The sequence below is a fragment of the Cervus canadensis genome, chromosome 1 (assembly GCF_019320065.1).
Source record: "Cervus canadensis isolate Bull #8, Minnesota chromosome 1, ASM1932006v1, whole genome shotgun sequence".
Classification (NCBI taxonomy): Eukaryota; Metazoa; Chordata; class Mammalia; order Artiodactyla; family Cervidae; genus Cervus; species Cervus canadensis.
In genome coordinates this window covers 110,368,792-110,390,139 of record NC_057386.1, presented here as the reverse complement: position 1 = coordinate 110,390,139, position 21,348 = coordinate 110,368,792, and the positions used below count along the sequence as shown (strand labels likewise).

Here is a 21,348-nt window from a genome sequence, read left to right as displayed (position 1 = left end):
ACTCACAATTCAGTTGCCAACTAAGTGCCAGGCACTGTGGGAGGTATTTTCATGTAATGTATTTCTCTTAATTCTCTTAATAATGCTGTAAGGTGGATGATATTATCCTCTTTTTAAAGATTAAGAGACAAGGGAGGTGAAATAGGTGAAGAGGATTAAGAGGTACAAACCTCTAATAGTTATAAAATAAGCCACAGGGATGTAATATACAGCATAAGGAATATGGTCAATAACATTGTAGTAAGTTTGTACAGAAACAGGTGGTTACTGAAGTTAGTGTGGTGATCATTTTATAATGTACACAGACATCAAATCACTATACAGTACACCCGGAACTAACATAATGTATATCAACTATATTTCAATTTAAAATCCTAACTGATAGGAACTGGGGGAGAAAGTTATTTGTTTACTTTCTTAGAAAAAAGTTTAAGACACAGGATCTGAGAGGTTAAATAATTTGCACAAGGACACAGAGTCAGGTTTCAAACCCAGGTCTAATTCCAGTTCTTCTGCTTAACCCTTACAAATGTTTCCCAATAAACTAAAGAAGGGCAGAAGGGAACAACAGCAAGAAAAAAACCTGAGATTCCTGTGTCTGTGCCTTGACCTGAAAAATGAGAGGCCCCTGGTTTGGTGTCATAGACTCTCAGTAGGAATAATCTGATCGCTCCTTTTATGAAGAATCTAAGGTCCAGAAAAGTCCATAAGCATCTTTAAAAATCATCCAGTCTTTCTTCCTTAGACACTCCCTTTGGTATATTTGGGAAGCTAGTGAGGAGGAAAATCCTTTGGTATGCAGAGAAGAGTATCTACTGGAACATAAATCATTATTGTTAGTCTTGTTGGTAGTCACGTCATTGAAATGTGATATTTTTTCTCTTTGCTGTTTCCTACCAGTTGCTGCCCTGCCCCTTGGCTTCCTGCTTTATCCCTGAACAAATCAGATTTCTATACCTGACCTGTCAACTCCCAGGGGGCACAGCAGTCACCATACTTGTTTTGTGCTGCACTGAATTGGCTGGGTTTTGTTCCTGGTTCTCATTGTCTAGTGGAACATGAGAAGCACCAAAGATTTTTTTTCTCAAGTGAAAGGATAGAATCTGTACATGTTGGTTCAGGTCAGGCTTTATGGTTTCATGAGCTCTCAGTGCTTGGGAATTTCTCACCACTTTGAAGTCAGAAAAGGACTAGTTTGCAGAAACCCAACTCTTAGATCAAGATTAAGGTAAATGTTAGTGTCTTATGGGAAATGCACTGGCTCTGAGTTGGGGTGGTAGGCTGAGCCTTCCACAGAGTAACTGTAGTTTTGAGCAAGTCTCAGCTTGTTTGAGGCTGCCTAGTGTCATGAAAATGCAACAGGTGTGGTGGTCTCAGAACTTGGGTTTGAGCCTTTCTCATGGTTTGACAACTCAGTTATCCTCTGACCCCATTTATGTTTCAGAAAAATGAAAGGGTTAGGTTTGAATAGATGATTTTTAGCCTTACCATCCTGGTACCCTTGTGCCTGCCCCAGTAGAGTCACAGGTTGTTTGAGGGTCACATCACCAATTATTAAGTTGGGAGAGAGAAGCATGTATAAGCTGAATATATTTTATACTGTTTTTCCAAAGATCCTGAAGGTGAGAAACTTCCTAATGAGCCATTTATTATAATTGTCACCTTGTCTGCATCACACATTTAGCACTTCTTAAAAGCAAGAAATCCCAGTAATAACCATGAAGGCATCAGTCAGTTCAATTCAGTTGCTCAGTCATGTCCGACTTTGCGACCCCATGGACTGCAGCACGCCAGGCCTCCCTGTCCATCACCAACTCCCGGAGCTTGCTCAAACTCATGTCCATTGAGTTGGTGATACCATCCATCCATCTCATCCTCTGTCCTCCCCTTCTCCTCCTGCCTTCAGTCTTAATCTGTGGAGGCATAGTTTTTTGATTATTAAACACCTAAAAAGAGCTCTGTATTCTTCAGTTGCTAAGGGCATTTACGTAGCCAGGCTCCCTTTTCTAGACTCTTGACAGTCAGTAGGCACTGTTAAGTCTGCACACAGGATCTGTAAACACAGTCAAGGGAGAGGTGAACAGCCTGGTACAATGAGGTCTTTTCTTAGAGGAAGACTTTCCAAGGCAGACAGCACTCTAGATTGGTCTTTCACTGGGCCTCACCAAAATCTCCAAGACTTTGTATTACTACATTTCTCTTCCTTTTCCTAGAATGAAGGTTGTAAGGGAGAATCATTGACTTTTAAGGCTGTAAGCGTGAGGAAAAGGCCAATAGTATTTTTCTGAAGAAAGTCCAGGCTTGGGAGGCTGAAGGTGCTGAGGGAATTGCGTAGGTCAGTTACAGTGTGACAGACCAGGACATCTTCATGTGACTTTACCTGGAGTTAGTCCCAAGGATACATTCCAGGTGACTCATCACTGCTGACTGTTGGAGCTTATCTTTGGAAATTACCTCTATAGCTGGCAGCTGGGTCCAGTTTTTCAGTTGGATTTGCCACATAAAGGAGTATCCATTTGGCACCCACCTTTAGGCTAGGCCCTGGAGATCTGAAGATGATCAAGATATAATCTTTGCCCCTTAGAGCTGGAGGCAGTGATGCAGAGAGGGCGGTACTGAAGGAGGCAGAAACATGAACTGAAATTACAGAACAAAAGGTATTAAGCAGGTATTTGACAAAGTGAAACAAACACTTCCTACCTTTAGGGGACCATGAAGGGAAGATGGACGTCTGATGAAGGGGGCAGAAAAGGTGGGTAAACAGTAGCCTAAACACCCAGAGTAACTAGAGGTGTGAGCATTAGGATGCAGGAATATAAATGTGTGTGACAGGAATAAAAAATAGATCAAGATGTGACTAGAACATTCCTTTGTAAGGGGTGTTAAAGGTTCTTTGGGGCCACCTAGTCGAGGGCCATTTCTTCCTTTTTCTTCTTTAATTTATTTCTTTATTTTTGGCTGTGGCTGAATCTTCATTACTGTGAGCAGAGACTCTTCTTTATTGCAGTGTTCTGGCTTCTCATGTTGTGGAACATGGGCTCTGGAGCATACACACTTCAGTGGTTGTGGTGCATGGGCTTAGTTGCCCCACAGCATGTGGCATCTTCCCAGACCAGGGATCTAACCCATGTTCTCTGCATTGGCAGGCAGTTTCTTAACCACTGTACCACCAGGGAAGTCCTCCTTTCAATAAATGTTTGTTGAGGGATTGCAGTAGGCCAAGGAGCTGACAATAGCCAGCTTTAGTGTGTGTGAGGAAAAGGCAATGGCACCCCACTCCAGTACTCTTGCCTGGAAAATCCCATGGACAGAGGAGCCTGGTGGGCTGCCGTCCATGGGTTCGCGAAGAGTCGGACACAACTGAAGCAACTTAGCAGCAGCAGTGTGTGTGAGGAGCTTGTGTTCCTGCCTTAGGAGCTTTGCACAGATCTGCCTGCCATCCCAGCTTGCACAGTTATCCTTTCCTCTTTCGGGCCTGGTTAATTTCTCTTCATCCTTTAGAGCTCAACTTGGAAATTACTTCCTTCGGGAATATGTTCTTGTGTGCCCTACCCAACACCATTTGCTCCGTTATATAAACTTGATATCTCCTTCCTATGACTTGCCACAATTATAATGAAAATAATTATGTTAATGTTTAATATATGCTCTATGTTTAATCTCTTTCTTGTGTGCTGCTTTTTTCCGACCGAGCACAGTTAGATACATAGTTGGCATGCAATAAATATTTGCTGAAAGAATGACTGAAGCATGTCCATTGAATTTAGCAGTAAGCAGTCACTGTTGATCTTGGTGAGGCAGTTTCAGAGAAATGGTGGGGGTGGAAGTCAAATTGCAGTGGATTGTGTGGTAAATAGGAAGTGTGGAAATGAAGGCAGTGTAGTATGTGTAGACAGCTTCTTTTTAAGTTGAAGTATAGTTGACTTATAGTGTTGTATTGGTTTTTGGGTTTTACTGGATATTGAATATGTTTCCCCATGGTTTACAGTAGGACCTTGTTGTTTATCTGTTTTGTATATAGTAGTTTATATCTGCTAATCCCAAACTCCTAATTTATCCCTCCCTGTCCTTTCCCCTTTGGTACTTAAATTTGTTTTCTTTCTTTCTTTTTTTTTAAAGTCTTAATTGAATTTGTTACAGTATTGCTTGTGTTTTATGTTTTGTTTTTTTGGCTCTGAGGCATGTGGGAATTTAGCTCCTGACCAGGGATCAAACCCACACCCCCTGCATTGGAAGGTGAAGTCTTAACCACTGGACTGCCAGGGAAGGGGAAAGTGAAGTGAAAGTCGCTCAGTCATGTCCGATTCTTTGCGACCCCATGGACTATACAGTCCATGGAATTCTCCAGGCCAGAATACTGGAGTGGGTAACCGTTCCCTTCTCCCAGGGATCTTCCCAACCCAGGGATTGAACCCAGGTCTCTTGCATTGCAGGCGGATTCTTTACCAGCTGAGCCACCAAGGAATCCCTTTTTTTTTTTAAACGATGCACTAACTTGTTCTTGATCCATGTTTGTTTATTTACGGTTGTGCAGGCTTGCTCTGGTTGTGGCCAGTGAGGGCTGCTCTCTGCTGTAGTGCATGGGCTTCTCATTGCAGTGGCTTCTGTCTTGCAGAGCTCGGGCTCTAGGCACTCAGGCTTCAGTTGTGGCTCATGGGCTTAGTTGCTCCACGGCATGTGGGGATCTTCCTGGACCAGGGATCGAATCCCAGTCCCCTGCATTGGCAGGTGAGTCTTATCCACTGCACCACCAGGGAAGTCCCATAAGTTTATTTTCTATTAGACAGCTTTTAATACATGTGGCTATAAAGTGGAGAAGCAAGGGTGGTAGCTAGAGGAGAAAGCGGGCTCCAGATTTGTTTTGAATGGGAAAGACTTGAACTTCTTTAAACGGCAGTTGGAAGGAGCAGTGGAACAGGGAGTGGTGGAGACTGTCTTCTGAGAGGTGTGATGGGGTGGAGTCCAGACCAGAGCACAGTGCTCAGCAGTTGAGTTCTGTAGACACTGGGGCATCTGGGTGAGTCAGCTACGACTGCAGTACAGCAGGAAACGGAGCCAAAGGGCTGACCTCAGGGTGGGGGAGTGGCCGTGCTGAAGGACACGGAGACTTTTCAAAGGTGGAGTCGGGTGGATGTGAGAGGAGGAAGTTGAGGTGGGGATCTTGATCTTTGCCCCTCTAATGTCTAGTACGGAAAGCTCAGACGGTAAAGCGTCTGCCTACAATGCGGGCGACCCGGGTTTGATCCCTGGGTCAGGAAGATAACCTGGAGAAGGAAATGGCAACCCACTCCAGTATTCTTGTCTGGAAAATCCCATGGACTGAGGAGCCTGGTAGGCTACAGTCCGTGGGGTCGCAAAGAGTCGGACACGACTGAGCAACTTCACTTTCACTTTCAATGTCTGCAGAGCATGTGTTAAGTGTGTGTTTAATGGCTTTGAGTTTCTCAAGACTGGAGAGCACCACAGGCTCTGGAGGGTATGGACATAACAAGTTAGCTTGAATATCTTCATAGTGGAAAGTCCTGATTCTTCTTGAATTTTGCAAACAGCCAGAGGTCACTCAGAGCCAAGACAGATTGTTGAGTAAGTGGGTGGTCAGTTCAGAGCCTGTTCCTTGTGGGTTAAAAAGTTAAAGCAAGAAACAGGTGTGGCTTAAAATAACGGGACTTGCTGGGGGTGAGACTCGGCAGTCTTAACAGGCCTTTCATGTAAGAGTTCTCAAAACATTTTATGCCAGTACCTCCAGAACTGGGAAGATTCATTTTGATGTCTGTGTTCACTAAAACCCCTCTCACTAAACCACTGTTTCACCCATAATCTGGTTGGAGGGAGTATCTCAGACTTTTCTGCCTCAGAGTTTGTGAACTTGTTGGTGCACTGTGTGAGCACTACCACCCTCAAAACACAAAGGCTTCTTCCCCTTGAAAGTCTAAGAAGTTTAGATCCAGGAGGTGATGCGTGCATAGGAGAGGAGTGGGTGGGCTGAGGCATTAAAACCTGCCAGCTTGTTCAACTCTTCCCTGTGCTGGGAGGACAGCTGCCGGTGCCCTGGCAGCCCCAGAAGGCCGCCAAGCAGTCTTGAAGTGTACGGAGCCGTGCATTGTCTATTCATGGCCCCTGTGCCTGTAAACCAGGGTCCGGTGCCTGTCACTGTGCCTGTGGCAGTCTGGAGTTACCCAAAGAGAACAAAGCTGCACACACAGGCACACAACAGAGTCTTGTAACAACCCTGTCCCGTTTCCTAGGGCTGAGTCAGGTACCACAACTTGATCTCAGCTGCCCACTTTATTTCACGAAGTTAGCATCTGAATCACACCAGGAGCATTGTGTTCTATCCCTTTTGGAGGGACATAGACGGACTCTGTGCTACGGCCCATACTCATCTCTGAGCCCACACAGCCCTTCCCCATCCTTTTTCAGCCTTTAGTAAACTTTCCCCGTCTTTCAAGGCTCCACTTCCCCTGCAGACACTTTCCTGGCTCCCCTGAGCAGAATGAGCAGGAACTAGAAAAAGCACAGGCTTGAGAGTGGCCAGACCTGAGCTAGGATGCTGACGCTGCTGCTTGAGCTTTCACCCCCAGCCCCAAGTTTCAGCTCCCTCACCATTAAATGAATATAATACCTGTCTCATGGTATCGTTTTGAGAATTGAGATTGGGTCTGTGAAAGAACCTAGCACAGTTCTTGGCAAGGCGGAGGCATTCATGAAATGTTTGTTCTTTTCGTACTGTACTGGTAATTTCTTTCGCTGAACTAAGTACTTTGCTGTGAAATAACATCTCAGTAAAAAAAAAAATTACAATATGGAAGAATGTTTCTTTTCCAGCGCATTTCCTCTTCCAGGAGCAAGGTGATTTATCCAGCAGCCTCCAGGGTAGAGCTTAGACCGATGGGTCCAGTGAAAATACCCATGATGCTGACTGAATGAATGAGCTCCTGGACGAAGTGATGGGAAATCAGCACAACTAGGGCATTTGAGGAGAAGGATGTGTGTGTAACCTAGAGAGTACAACATGTGTAACCTAGAGAGTAGACCTTTCTGGGTGCTGGCTAGGGACAGTTGTAGGAAAGGTCGACCTGAAAAGAAAGAGACTTGTTCATTTCTTGTACTCAGGACTGTAAGTATGGGCTGAAAGGAAGGAAAAGGCAGGTTTTGTTTCATTTAAAAAAAAGGAACAACCAGAACCGGCTTTTAAAATACTTATTTATTGGTTGCCTCAGGTCTTTTGTTGCTGCACTTAGACTTTCTCTAGTCGCAGCGAGCAGGGGCTACTCTTGGGAGCACAGGCTCCAGGCACACAGTAGTCAGAACACAGGGGCTCAGTAGTTGTGGCACAAGGGCTTCGTTGGAATCTTCCTGGACCAGAGATCGAACCCGGGCCCCGTGCATTGGCAGGCGCATTCCTATGCACTGTACCACCAGGGAAGTGCCAGAACCATTTTTTAAAAAGTGGAACGACACTACCTTTGAGGCCATGGAGTCCCTGCCCCTGGGGAGATGAGCAGCTGAATGATTGCTCAGCAGGGACCTTGTGGGGGAGGGAACTGTGCATGTAGCAGAGCGTCACTCGGCCCTTCCAACACCAGAGTCTGTTAACTCCGTATTCTTCTAGAAGGTAGGGGTCCTGCCCCCATACTCCCTGCTTCTTCAGCCTCTGAACCCCTCGGTTCTGTGTGCAGGTGAAGATGCCTGGAGGTGTCAGGGCTGTGGAGACCACGTTGCTCCCAACCAGAGGTTGTACAGGACCGTCAGCGAAGCCTGGCACACCTCCTGCTTCCGGTAAGTGAGTCCATTTGCCTGTCTTCACCAATACACTGTGGGCCAGGCACTGGCCTTCATCCTCTGGAATATACAGAACAAGCTTCTGACTTGAGAGTTTCCATATTGAGGGGTGGTGTTCAAGGGGCAGAGAGGAAGGTGCCCAGGAAGTGCACATGAGCAGAGGTCAGGTGGGGCCCCCTGACGCCAGATGGAACTGGAAGAATGGCACGCAGGCCAGGTAGGCCAGGGGTGGGAGGTTTGGGGATGGGAGGAGCCCTTTTCAGGGTGTCCCGGCACCCTCACCTGCCAGATGAGGAGACTGAGAACGAGAACACGCGGCTTTCCGACCCCTGCACTTCCGATTACACAGGTGCCTTGAGGGCTGTTGGCAGAGCCGGCTCTTCTTCGCCCCAGGATGCCTCCCTAGCTTCCTGCTTTTTGTTATTCACTCTGTTATATCAGTGGCTCTTAGATGATTGTTTGGAGGCAGCTTGGTTTTTTGGAAACGGCACAGCCTTTAATGTCAGATCTGTTCCTGCTCTCTGAGACTCAGTTTCCTCATCAGGAAAATACAGATGTTAATCATCTCTCTCACAGACTTGTTGAGATCTAATGAAGTCAAATATGCCAGTGGTCCAGCCCTTGGTAGGTTCCCACTGAATAGCTGGAATCCTCGAAAGCAAGAGCTTGTCTTTGTATAATACAGAGCCCAGCACCTGGCCCGCAGTCATTCTTCACCGGGAGGCTGGGTGGGCATTTGTGGCCCTCGTGGTCTGAAGCAGCAGCGCTGTGCTCGTGATGGAGAATGAGACAGAGTGCAGACGGGCAGCACGTGCTATAAATTCCAGCTCCCACACACAGCAAAGCGCCCACTGTGCTGATAGCAAGTTATTCAATTGACCTTTGAGCACTTGCCTCCACCCAGGGAACTATGTGAGGGGTTGGCCTGGAGGGCTCTGGCCTCTGGAGGAGTTGGAGCACTTTCCTGCCCTTTCAGCTCTAACTCAGAGCTCGCCAGTCTTCGCTGTGCATCTGATTGCCTTGGTTACTCCTCTTATCCCCGGGGAAGTTGATTCTACTTCTGTTTTGCTTCTTTGGTAAGATAGGAGCAGAGTGTCAGAGCTGCAGGGGCCTCTGGCTGCCCTTTCATTTTACAGCTCAGCTAAACCAGCAACATCAGAGCCCTGTGAGTTCCCAGGCTGGAACTCTCCTCTGCCTCTGACCCACATGGTCGTGTTTGTTCCTGCCATTTTCCTATTTGTATGGATATCTTCTATCCAAAATAAGCAAGAATGGCTAGAAAAGCTATAGGAGAATTGCTGGATTCTCCTATAACTAGAAGCACCACTTCCTGAATGATACAGCCACTTTATATCACAGACTCGAGGCCTGAAACCAGAAAGACAAAAATTACATGGACAGGCCGTGGATGAAATGAGCTGGCTCTAGAACTGCAGTCTTGGGTCACTAGTAGGTCTGGTGGGATGCTAGCTTGTTCGCGTGCACTGTGTGTGTGAGAGACAGATACAAGTACGTGCTCCTAAGGAGGTAAGGCACGTTGTCCTGGGGGCAGAGCACAGGCTGTGAGGAGACTGTTCCGGTCCTGGCTCTGCGGTTTATTAACGGGCCGTCAGCGACTCCCCTGAGCTCCAGGCACCTCGTCTGTAAAATGGTGAAGGACAGTTCTCGTCTCACAAGGTTGTTCAGGAGGACTAAATGTGATGGCCCGTAAAAGTCCCTGGCATAGCACCTGACACATAGAAAACCACAAATAATCAGTAGTTGTCATTAAGTGTTATATTGAGTGTGTGTCTATATTCCCCTACGCACACATGAGTATTTTAACTTTGAACCACCCTGGCACAGTTAAACCAATGTCATGCCTTTGGGGGAAGCAGAGTATTTCAGTTCAGTCTCCCATTTGCAGCTTTGCCTCACAGACAGAGTCTTTCTGATCTTGCTGTACTGACGGGTCATGTCTCCTGCCTCCTGAGCTTTCCCATGGAGACTGGATGGCGTGGGACCCTCAGACGGAGCCTGGCGGTTTGCCCTGGGGAGACTGGCTGCTCTGGAGTCAATGTGTTGTTGCTGTTCAGTCGCTCAGTCATATCCGACTCTTTGTGACCCCCTGGACTGCAGCACGCCAGCCTTCCCTGTCCTCCGTTGCCTTCTGGAGTTTGCGCAAACTCATGTCCGTTCAGTCGGTGATGCCATCCAGCCATCTCATCCTCTCTTGCCCCTCTTCTCCTCCCACCTTCAGTCTTTCCCTGCATCAGGGTCTTTTCCAATGAGTCGGCTCTTCACATCAGGGGGCCAAAGTATTAGAGCTTCAGCCTCAGTCCATCCAGTGAATATTCAGGGTTGATTTCCTTTAGGATTGACTGCTTCGTTCTTGCTAATTTGACTTTGCCCCGAATTGGACGAATATCTTCAGGGCTTGGAAGGACTGCATTTTCTCTCTGACTCTGGAAGTGACCTTGGTTATGAGGAGCACAAGGCCTCAACCTGAACGGTCTTAAAAGGTCTCTTCCACCCCAACTGATCTGATTTCAGAGTGTGGGTTCAGAGGGGCCAGGGTCTAGTCTGCTAGAAGCAGGACCCTCCCTTCAAGCTACCCAAAGGAATCCATTCTTTCTGACTCCCAACCCAGCTGGGCTCCAGTTACAATAAAGGAAATGACTTTTCTTCTCCCCTTCCCCCACACCTTTGTTTTCCTAGTCACAGGGTGGGGCTGGATATTGAATGGAGAAATTGCTGGAGTTTAGCCGAAACTCCTCCCCTGGCCTTCTTACACCAGCCCATCCCCTGTCTGCAGCCACATCCGTAATCTTGCCTCTGATAGGGCCTTCCGCCAGATTCTCAGGTTCCCCGGACAATAGGAAACCACTTGAGGCTGGGAACCAGGGCTGTACGGTGGAGGCCAGCTGACAAACCTCCTGGAAGTCCGGAATTGTGCTGGTGCCGGTGGGCGCCTGGCCAGGATCCCTGTGGTCTCTGGATGCTTGGTGACCGCCCCTCCCGCTTCCTCTCCTCAGCCTTTGCAGTGGGCCCATTTGGACTCTTAAGTTGCTCCGACCTTTCTTCTCCATAAGCAGTGCTGTTGGTTCTAGAGCTGGCGCCCTTCTCTCTGAAGCTTTCTGGAAAACTGGCCCCCTCTTGGTGGGGAGGAAAGCATCTGGGCCACACATTGTTTGTTGTTGTTGTTTAGTCGATATGCTGTGTCTAACTCTCTGACCCCGTGGATTATGGCAAGCCAAGCTTCCCTGTCCTTCAGTGTCTCCCAGAGGTTGTTCAAACTCATGTCCATTGAGTCGGTGATGCCATCCAACCATCTCATCCTCTGTTACCCCCTTCTCCTCCTGCCCTCAATCTTTCCCAGCATCAGGGTCTTTTCCAGTGAGTCAGCTCTTCCCATCAGGTGGCCAGTGTATTGGAGCTTCAGCTTCAGCCTCGGTCTTTTCAATGAATATTCAGGGTTGATTTCCTTTAGGATTGACTGGCTTCATGTCCTTGCTGTCCAAGGGACTCTCAAGAGTCTTTTCCAGCACCACAATTCGAAAGCATCCATTTTTTGGCACTCATTGTTTGTAGCTGAGGGTAAAACAAGAAGCTGTGAATGGTGACCTGGCCTCTTGGCATGTTTGCAAAGCAGGTGACAGGTTTTCTGAAGACTGCCCTTTTCACCCTTGTCAGAGACGTTTGGCCAAGGAGGAGGGAAAAGCTGCCTCTGTTGGTCTTCATGGCCCTGACCTAGAACTCTGCTGTTTGACCTGATCTGACATCATTTGCGGAGGGAAACGCCATGAGGTTCCTACGAACTTTCAGGGCCTTCTTCCTCAGGATCGTGAAGATCTTTCTCTTTCGAGAAGTGTTTTCTAAAGGCAGAGCTCTGGGAAAGGGATGCTGCAGATAGAAAGCTGTTGTCACCTCATCAAGCTGCAGACCATTTCCTCTAAATTGACTCCAGGAAAGGCTGGTGAAGAAATCACAGGCATAGCCACCGAGACTGTGGTGTAATGGGCTGGCTGACGACAGAGGGTTTTCCGCGGTGCTGAGAGCACCCACACCCCCATCCACACAAGCTCAGTAGCTTGATAATTAGAGTAACAGGTATCACTTATCGAGTGCTCAGTCTGCATCAGACACTGTCCTAAGCACTTTACGTACATTATCTCATTTAATTCCCACAGTACCCTAATAATGGTGGTGCTGGTCTTACCCATTTTACAAATAAAGGGAAGTGGAGCTTACTTGCCCACAGTCACAGAGCTAGTAGCTGGCATAGCTGGGATCTAAACCGAGGTGTCCTGCCTCCTCACTTACCAGAGTCTTTGCGTTCCTGACAGGGGCAGTCATTTAACCTCCCTGAGGCTAGGTTTCCTCTTCTATAACGTCACGGTGAAAAGAGACTACTGGTGGTATCAGATAACATTGGAGGACCTCAAAGGCTTCACGAACTCTAGTGTTAACAGAAAGCGCTGTTAAACGGCTCGGCTCCGGGTGTGGGAGCAGTGGAGCAACCCTGCCCCCTGCTGCTGTACTGTTGGTGCTGCCGCCACGTTTACCCACTCAAGACCTTGGTGCCTGCTTACCCGTCTGTCCAGTTTATCTCTAAGGAAATAGTCCGCCGCAGGTCATTAAGGCGGGCTGTCAGCGGCCTGGGGCCTTCCCCACGGGGAAGGGAAAGGGCAAACACCGGGCCACCTTCGGTGAACAGAGGGGCTCTGCTGGTACGTAGCAGAACTGTGTGTCCTTCACTGTGCGCCTTAATCCTGCTCTGTTCTCTGGAAAGAGAAGACTAAGATCCCATAGAAGCCCTGCAGCAGCTATTGGGGTAGAGATGGAGAGGGGTTGTGGGGAGCCAGGGATGGACGACTGATATTTACTAAGCATTGTATTGGGATTTTCACTTAGATTATCTGATTGAATTGGTTTCACTTAGATTGTCTTCCAATAATCCTGCAACCCCATTTTATCCTAAAACAGGAAGGCCCAGAAAGGATAGGTAACTTGCTCAGGGTCACACAGAGCTGACATCTGAATTCAGGTCTCTCTGGCTGTTGGGGGGGTGGTCTTCTTTCCACTGTGACTTCCACAAAGGAACAGTAGACCTGGATTTGAGCTTTAATTGAGCCAGACCAGCTGTGTAACTGTGGACCAGTTCCTTGGCTAGATGAGCCTCATTTTCTTATCTCTAAGATGTGGTGGAAGTTACCCACCTCATGAAGTCACTGTGAGCATCACAGACATAGTGGATCAGAGAGCACTGAGGACGTTAGGATGGGGTAATGTAAAGGGTCAGGGGCAAGTCTGTGGTCCTTAGTTCTGACTTCACTCGGAGCATCATCTGCTGTATTAAAGCGTTCAGTTGGCTGCTGTTGGGGATACAGATGACTTGTTGGCCTGGTCTCCTAGCTTGAAGCATTTTTAACAGTGGGCTCTAGTCTGGCTTCCACTGTGTCTCTTCCCTGGAACATTCCCTTGGACCAGAGGCCAGCGCCACCAGTCTGTCTGCCGACCACTCTTCAGTCCGTCTTGTCTGGCCTTCTGAGCTGTGCTGGAGGTGGTAACAGGAACCAGAGTTCGCAGTCAGGCTGCTTGAGTTTCCATCCCAGTGCCTCTTGAGTCGCTGCCTTCATCTTCCTTTGCCACAGTTTCCTCCTCTATAAAAGAGTGGATTGATTCCCATCTCAAAAGGTCATTCATTGTGCAGACTAAATTTGATCGTGCATTCAGAGCACTCAGCACTGTGCCTGGCTGTAGTCAGGACTTAATAGGTGTTAGCGTTGATTGTTGGTGTCTCAGTCACTCTGGAAGCTGCCCCTTCCGTTGGCGTCCCTGAATTTCCCTGATCTCTCTGGTCATTCTGGCTTGTTCACATGTCTCTACCCAGCTCTGAAATGTTGCCGCCCCTCCGGGCACTCTATTTCCTCCCTGGGCAGCCTCATCCACCCCTGCGGCTCCTGTTGTCCAGTCACTGGTGACTGTATACTCCACACACTGATGAGACCAGTACCGGTCCAGACCTTCCCACCGAGTTCTCGACTAGCTGTCCTTCTGTCAACCTTACATGTCCCTTTGGATGTCTTGTGGGCATCTCAGACCCCGCTGGACCCTCAATCTTCCCCCCCAAATTGACTTCTTTTCCATCGTTACCTGTCCCGTTGAATGGTGCCACCATCCGCCCACTGCCCAAGCCACAGCCCAGGTGTCCTTCACCTCTTGTCATCCGCATATCCAAGTCTGTCAGTTTTATTAATATCTCTTTGAATAGTAATATAATAGCTTTGAATGCCTCCACTTCTTTCCATTGCTCCTGTCACCACTGTATTCTGGGTTACCACCATCCCACACCTGATGACCACAGTAGACTTCTAACAGTCCATAGTCACTCTGCACCCCCAGTCCATTCTCCACAGAGCAACCAGAGTGGGTGATCTGTGGGGGAAAAAAAAACAGTGTGACCACATCACATTCTGTTTTCTCTCTGCCTTATACACTTCAGCAACTTTCTAGCGTTCTTAGATAAAGGCCACAGTCCTTTCGGGCGCCTGTAGAGCCCCCTGTGACCTGGCCTCACCCCATAGCCTCTGTTCCCTCTGCTTCAGCCTTGCTGCTCTTCACAGGTCCAAAACTTGCCCTTCTTTCTTCTGAAGGGACTTTGTTCCTGCTGTTCGGTCTGCCTGGAATGCCTCTTCACCCTCTTTTGGCCTAATTAACACCTGCTCATCCTTCAGATCTCTACCTGGATGAGGAACGGATTCTCAGGGAAATCGCTGCAGGATAAGTCATGGCCCCTGTTTCACAGACCTTTCCCTTTGAAGACTTTTTTGTGGGTTTAAGCTTGAATTTTTGTTCACTTGATCATCTCCTTAATGACATTCTCAGATTTATACTCTCCTAGCATAAATTGGTCGGGGACCATAGGGCTTTTTGCCTGTCATGTGTCACCACTGAGGTCATGTTGGCATGGGAGGGGTCGTTGTTGAATGAATTGCCGGGGGGCGGCCAAGAGATGTGATGTAAGAGAGGCCTTTCCTTGCCCTTCCTTCCCCACATCCTTCCCTTGGCAGCCACTGTAGCTGCAGTTACTGTAAACGGCAATGAGTGATTGGATCTGAATGTTGGGTTACTTGGGACAGCTGCCTGCACCTGTTGAGGTGAGAAGTTAAAGACTTGTCTTCTGCTCCCGAAGGAGCCAGAGAGGCTGGCCCAGGAGTCCTCCTGTCCAGCGGCAGGTCTTGACCTGTCCTTCTGTATAGGTACAGTCCAGACAGGAGCAAGCCCTAGAGAGAGAAAGAGCTCAGCTACTGTGGCCCAAACTGGTTACGAACTGCCCTGAAATCTGCCAAATCCCAATTGTAATTGTAAGGTTTAAATTTTATTTGTTTTTTTAAACTTTTAGAAATCTTTGAAAGATGGCATTAGCTAAAGATGACCAGTGAGTATAAAGTAGCCGGGGGAAAAGTATCTTTGACTTGTGGGTGATTCATGGTGGGGAGAGTGTGGATGGTTGGGTGATTCCCCAAGAACTTGGAGGTGAAGTTTGTCCTGTGGGAGCTAGAGTGATTGGGTCCATGTGGAACGGGAGCAGTCTTGTGTGGTAGTTAAGAAAAACTCCAGAACCAGATTGCTTGGAGGCAAATCCTGGTCCTGCCGTCCACTAGCTGTGCACCTTGAGCAGTTACTTAGCTCTCTGTGCGTTGTTTCCTCATCTGTGAAATGGAGACAGTTGCCTACTGCCTGCCTCCTGGCGTTACTGCGGGGGTGAATGAGTGAAGCCCTGTGTGGCCCTGGTGGGACCAGGGCTTGCAGAGCGAGCACTTGTCACTGTTATCTGCTTGTTGGTAGCTGCCAGGGAGCCAGATGTCTCCCAGGGCTGAATCAGTTTGTGAATTGGCGACGCTTGCTCCTTGGAAGAAAAGCTATGACTAACCTAGACAGCATATTAAAAAGCAGAGACATCACTTTGCCAACAAAGGTCCATCTAGTCAAAGCTATGGTTTTTCCAGTAGTCATGTATGGATGTGAGAGTTGGACTATAAAGAAAGCTGAGCGCTGAAGAATTGATGCTTTTGAACTGTGGTGTTGGAGAAGACTCTTGAGAGTCCCTTGGACTGCAAGGTGATACAACCGTCCATCCTAAAGGAGATCAGTCCTGGGTGTTCATTGGAAGGACTGATGCTGAAGCTGAAACTCCAATACTTTGGCCACCTAATGCGAAGAGCTGACTCATTTGAAAAGACCTGATGCTGGGAAAGATTGAAGGCAGGAGGAGAAGGGGACAACAGAGGATGAGATGGTTGGATGGCATCACTGACTCAATGGACATGAGTTTGAGTAGGTTCCAGGAGTTGGTGATGGACAGGGAGGCCTGGCCTGCTGCCGTCCATGGGGCCGTGAAGAGTTGGACATGATTGACTAAACTGAACATAACTAAAGAAGTAATGATTTTTTCTCAGTTAAAATTAGTTTAAAAACTAGTAGAAGCCTTCCCTGGTGGCTCAGTGATAAATAGTCCACCTGCCAGTACAGAAGACATGGATTCGATCCCTGGTCCAGGAAGATCTCACATGCCACGGAATGGCTAAACCCATGCACCACAACTATTGAATCTGTGCTTTAGAGCCTGTGAGCTGCAACTACTGAAGCCCACACTCCCCAGTGCCTATGCTCCACAAGAGAAGTCACTGTGATGAGAGACCCTCGTGCCACCACGAGACAGTAGCCTCCACTCTCTGTAACTAGAGAAAAGCCTGCTCAGCAACAGAGACAACCAAAATAAATAATTTTTTAAAAAAAGAAAAATCAGTAGAATAATGAGTGTCCAGCAATGAAACAAAAAGTGAAAAGTCAGGCAAAACTAGAAGTATGTCCACATAGAGAAACCGAATCTGGGTTTAGTCACCAGAAGGGCCGCCTTTGTTGCAGGTGGGGCTGGTTTGGTTAGCTCATAACTCCCAGAATGATATTTCTCTCCATGACTCTTCATTTCCCTTTATCTTAGGTTCATGCTCACATTCAGCCTTCTGATGCCTAATTCAGTTTCCTGGGATTCTTTTTTTTTTCGGCCACATGGCATGTGGAATACTAGTTTCTCAACCAGGAATCGAACCCTCACCCTTGCAGTGAAAGTGCAGTATCTTACCACGGGACCATGAGGGAAGTCCCTAAACGGACTTTAAAAAAGTAAATAAAAGGACCGCCTCGATGGAGACCTGGCCTGAGGATGAAGCTGTGCTCTGCTGTTGGTGAACACTAGCTGGCCAGCAGGCTTCAGTGGATGTACGCGCAGCCAGCTGTGGGCTTGAGACAAATGCCAGTAGTGGGAGAGGAACTGGCAGCACAGGACGGCACTCCCTTTGTATTTCAGTCTTCCTGTTCTCTTCGTTGAGAGCCTCTGCTTGCTTAACGCCTCTGATGACTCCTCTTGCCCGTGGGCAACCTGGCTCTTGGTGGTCTGGCCTGCCCACCCCCCCCATCATCCCAGCCTCCCGCTGCTCGCCCATCATATGTGCCTGGTGCGGCGGTGGATGGGTCTGCTCTGTTCCGCCTCAGTGCTTTTGCATATGTTGTTCCTTCAGCTGGAATGCCTCTTGTCTGCCTGGCGATCAGCCTGTTAGATGCGGCCAATCCCTCGTGGAAGGGCCTCCCCACACGCGCCCGCTCTCCTCCCCACCAGTCAGAGGAGACTCTCTCTCCTTCTCTGTTATTCTCCTTGTATAACCTCAGTCATGGCTCTGTCAGTATTTGTTTACAAGTCTAGCATCACTCCCCGAGCATGAAATTCTCTCAGTCTGGAGCTGCATCCAGTTCATCTTTGTAGCCCAGAGCTTGGCAGAGTGCTAAGAACACAGCAGGCACTTGGGGTTTGTCGGGCAAACCATGTTTTTGTCCAACGACCACCTTTCTCTTTTGACTCTTGGATAAAGCCTGTCCAGTACACATCATCACCATCTCTTCGCTCTGCAGTATTCTCCCAGGTGAGATCGCTTTTTCTGACATGGGGGCATGGAATAAGACCTCCATCTGTAAATGTCATTCTGGAGTCTAACGCCAACAGTGCTGCAGCCTTGAGGGATGGCATGCCTTCTGCACAGCCCAGCCCATGGTGCTAGAACCCCTCCTTGTTTGGGCACTGCTGGAAGAGTGCTAACAGGCTCTCTTTCTCCACCCTCCTCCTCATGACCAGGAAAAACCTCCCAGTACCTCAGGCCGGATTATCCGAGTGATTTTCTATGTGTCAGTCATCTTCTGGTCCTGCCTTACCCAGTTAGTGATCCTGGTTAGATCAGGAGGGGCTCTGTCTGCTCCTGTCAGTAGCACTGACTCTTGCAGCAGCACCGGCTGTTTTTGTTTTTTAAATATTTATTTATTTGACTGAGCCAGGTCTTAGTTGGGGCATGTGGGCTCTTTAATTGTAGCATGTGTGATCTAGTTCCCTGACCAGGGATCAAACCCGGGCCCCCTGCATTGGGAGCATGGAGTCTTAGCCTCTGGACCACCAGGGAAGTCCCTGGTTTTGCTTTTGTCAGCCCTTGTGCTTTGCTTTGTTAACTTATTTCAGTTCCAGAGGTGGCCTTCTCATGAGATGACCCTGTATTCTGGAGTCACCTTCCCCACTGTACCTTGAGCAACACTGCAGTGTCACTGAGGACAAGAGAGAGGCAGCTACGGTGGGTTCCAGACGAGTAAGAACAGCGCCAGGAGGGGGGCGTCCCCAGTGAGCCAAGGCTTCACATGATGTCAGCCACCAAACCTTTCTTTACTCCAGTTGCATCCAGAATAAGCAGATGAACAGACTGCCTGTAGCCGTTTCCTCACTCGTAGCGAGGGGATGCTAGTCATCTGTCCTGCCTGCCTCAGGTTTTGTGTGAGAACAGGATGGAATCAAGGGGAGGAGCACACAGGAGAGAGGAAAGCTGTGGTTTCAGCCTTCAGTCTGCTTCGGAAACACCGCAGCTTACGCAGAATGCAGTTCTTGGGCTCACTCTCAGCAGTTCTTACTACATCCGCCTGGAGTGGGCTCAGGAATCTTCATCTTTAACAAGCTGCCCAGGGGCGTCCGATGCCGTTCTTTTAACCACGATTTCAGAAACACCGCTATAAATCAAAGAACAAGTATAAAATAGTTATTCGAGGCAACTTTAGTGCCTTGGACCTGGAATCCAAAGTCTTGGGTTAAATCCCAGCTCTGCCCATTCCTAAACCTGTGACCTTGAATGACCTTCTCTTTGAGCTTCAGTTCTTCATAAGTACAAAGCAGACGATACTCTTGGACCTGGAATCCAAAGTCTTGGGTTAAATCCCAGCTCTGCCTATTCTCAGACCTGTGACCCTGAATGACCTTCTCTTTGAATTCCAGTTTTTCATCTGTAAAATGGAGCTGTTACACACCAACCTCACGGGTATGAGAATTAAATGAAAATGTTCATGTCAGCAAGCCCACCTCAGTAAAGGGCTCATGGAATTCGGTCAGTGTTTTACAGAAAGGAAGCAAAGTGTCCACTACTTCTGGAACATGGTGTTGTGTTAACAAACACAAGACAAAAGACAGTCCTTGGCACCCAGCTTAATCAGATGGCACAGAAGTCTGAATAGAACCTTAGAGATAGAGTCCAAGATAGTTTCAAGATAGAGTCCTTGAAACTCAGAAGGGAAGATGGAAAGCCCAAGGTATACAAGGGTACCCAGTCACATGAAATGTGTTTAGATGTTCAGATGGAAAAATTATTTCCCAATATACTGAAGAAAGAAAGGCGGGGGTGGGGCAACCTTATGGGTGTAGCAACAAAACCACTGTTAGTAACTTTTGAGAAACTGTTTAGAATGGGATAATCCCCCCGGGTATAATTGCTTGTTACTGTATAATTGTTAATACCTGCTGTGTTCCAGGCATTGGGGATCTAATCATGAATAAGAATGGAGGTGGCTAACTGGCCCCGTTTTCAAAAAGGAGGAAAAATAGAGATCCTGGAAAAAATACTCATAATCTTTTTGACTTGACTCCTTCACAAAGTCCTGAGGGGATTTTGTGGACAAATTCCAGTGGGGTTCCGTGGAATTTTGCAGATGATGGAATAGGTGGGCAGCGAGCACTTAGGACAGGGGCTGATCTCGAGGCTTCAGCAGCCGTGGATCCGTCATGACTCGTTAGACCAGACTTCATGTTCTCACTGGGTCCTCTTGAATTCTACAAGGCATTGGATAAAATCTTTTGTGATATCCTGACAGTGCGAATGTAGGCAGGAAATCTGGAGAAATCAGTGGCAGAAGTTCAGGGTACCCAGCACTTTGGGGCCCTGTGTTGTTGCAGAGGCCGGATTCCTGAATACCTCACTTGGGCTCCTGTTGAGGAAAGGCCTTAGGACTGGAGGTCGGCAGACCTGGCTTTTAATCTCAGCCCTGAGCTTCCCACAGTAACTCAGATGGATTGCTAACATCTCTGGGTTTCCCTTGCCTTGTCTGTGCTATACATACTCCTTTCAAGGTTGGCAGGGACTGACCTGGATGATGAGCTTGAAAGCTCTCTGTAAATGGAGAACACTTTATAAACCTTAGTTTTCATCACCATTCTAGAAGTTGCTCATAACAGGGTTCCTGAACCATTTACTAGGCATCTGTGAACATCAGGTGTGGACCTCACATATTCGATCTGGAGGTAGGTAGATACAGGCTCCGAGTCCCTCTTGTGTGTGATGTGCTTGAGGATGCATCAGAGAATCCCCTTCCCGAGAAGACTGAGTGCTCTGTGGGAGGTGGGCTTGGAAAAGGGAGCAGACAGCTGCCAGCTGGGGGTGGAGGAGGCCGCAGAAGGAGCTAAAGGAGCGAGAGCTTGGGGACTATGCAGGGAGAGCCTGCGTGGCCGGTCAGGAGGTGGAGGGGAGGAGGTGGCCAGAGCTGTAACCCCAGGAGTGAAGTTGCGGAGACAGCCTGGGGGTCCCTAGTGCAGGGCACCCAGGCAGGCTTAGCTTTGGACAGGAGCACTAGGAAGAACGTATGAGGAGGTGTTTGCTCTAAACTGTGGGACTTCTTTTTGTTTTTGTCCATTTATCATTTTAAAAACCAGCGCTTAGGAGCCTCCCTGGTAGTCCAGTGGTTAAGAATTCGCCTTGTAATGCAGGGGACACCGGTTCGACGCCTGGTCTGGGAAGATCATACGTGCTGCATGGCAGCTAAGCCTGTGCACCACAGTTACTGAACCCACGTGCCCTAGAGCTCATGCTCTGCAACACGAGCAGCGGCCACAATGAGGAGGCAGCGCGCCGCAACTAGGGGGTAGTCCTGCTGGGGACAGCCGGAGAAAACCCATGCGCAGCAGCCAAGACCCAGCGCCGCACTTAGGACTTCCCTGCTGGCCCGGCGGCTGAGCCTGTTCTCTCCCAACGCAGGGGGCCCGGATTTGATCCCCACTGAGGGGACTAGGGCCCTCATTGCTGCAAGTAAGACCTGGAGCATACCAAAAAAAATTTTTAATGTATATATATATGCAGCACTTAAGTGTAAGAAAAAAATGTAAGCAGTATCAAAAAGGTAGAAAATGAATGGTGTTTCATCTGTGCTGCTTGTTTTACTCCCCTGAAGAGA

At 48.3% G+C, this 21,348-nt stretch overlaps 1 protein-coding gene across 1 annotated transcript in view; it reads left to right on the top strand.

Annotated features, from left to right (window-relative positions):
• LIMK2 (LIM domain kinase 2) overlaps window positions 1-21,348 on the top strand; it is a 52,858-nt gene that overhangs the window by 5,109 nt on the left and 26,401 nt on the right. Inside the window, exon 2 of the mRNA XM_043436092.1 lies at window positions 7,680-7,779. Coding sequence (XP_043292027.1) covers window positions 7,680-7,779 — 100 coding nt within the window. The remainder of the gene's footprint in view (window positions 1-7,679; window positions 7,780-21,348) is intronic.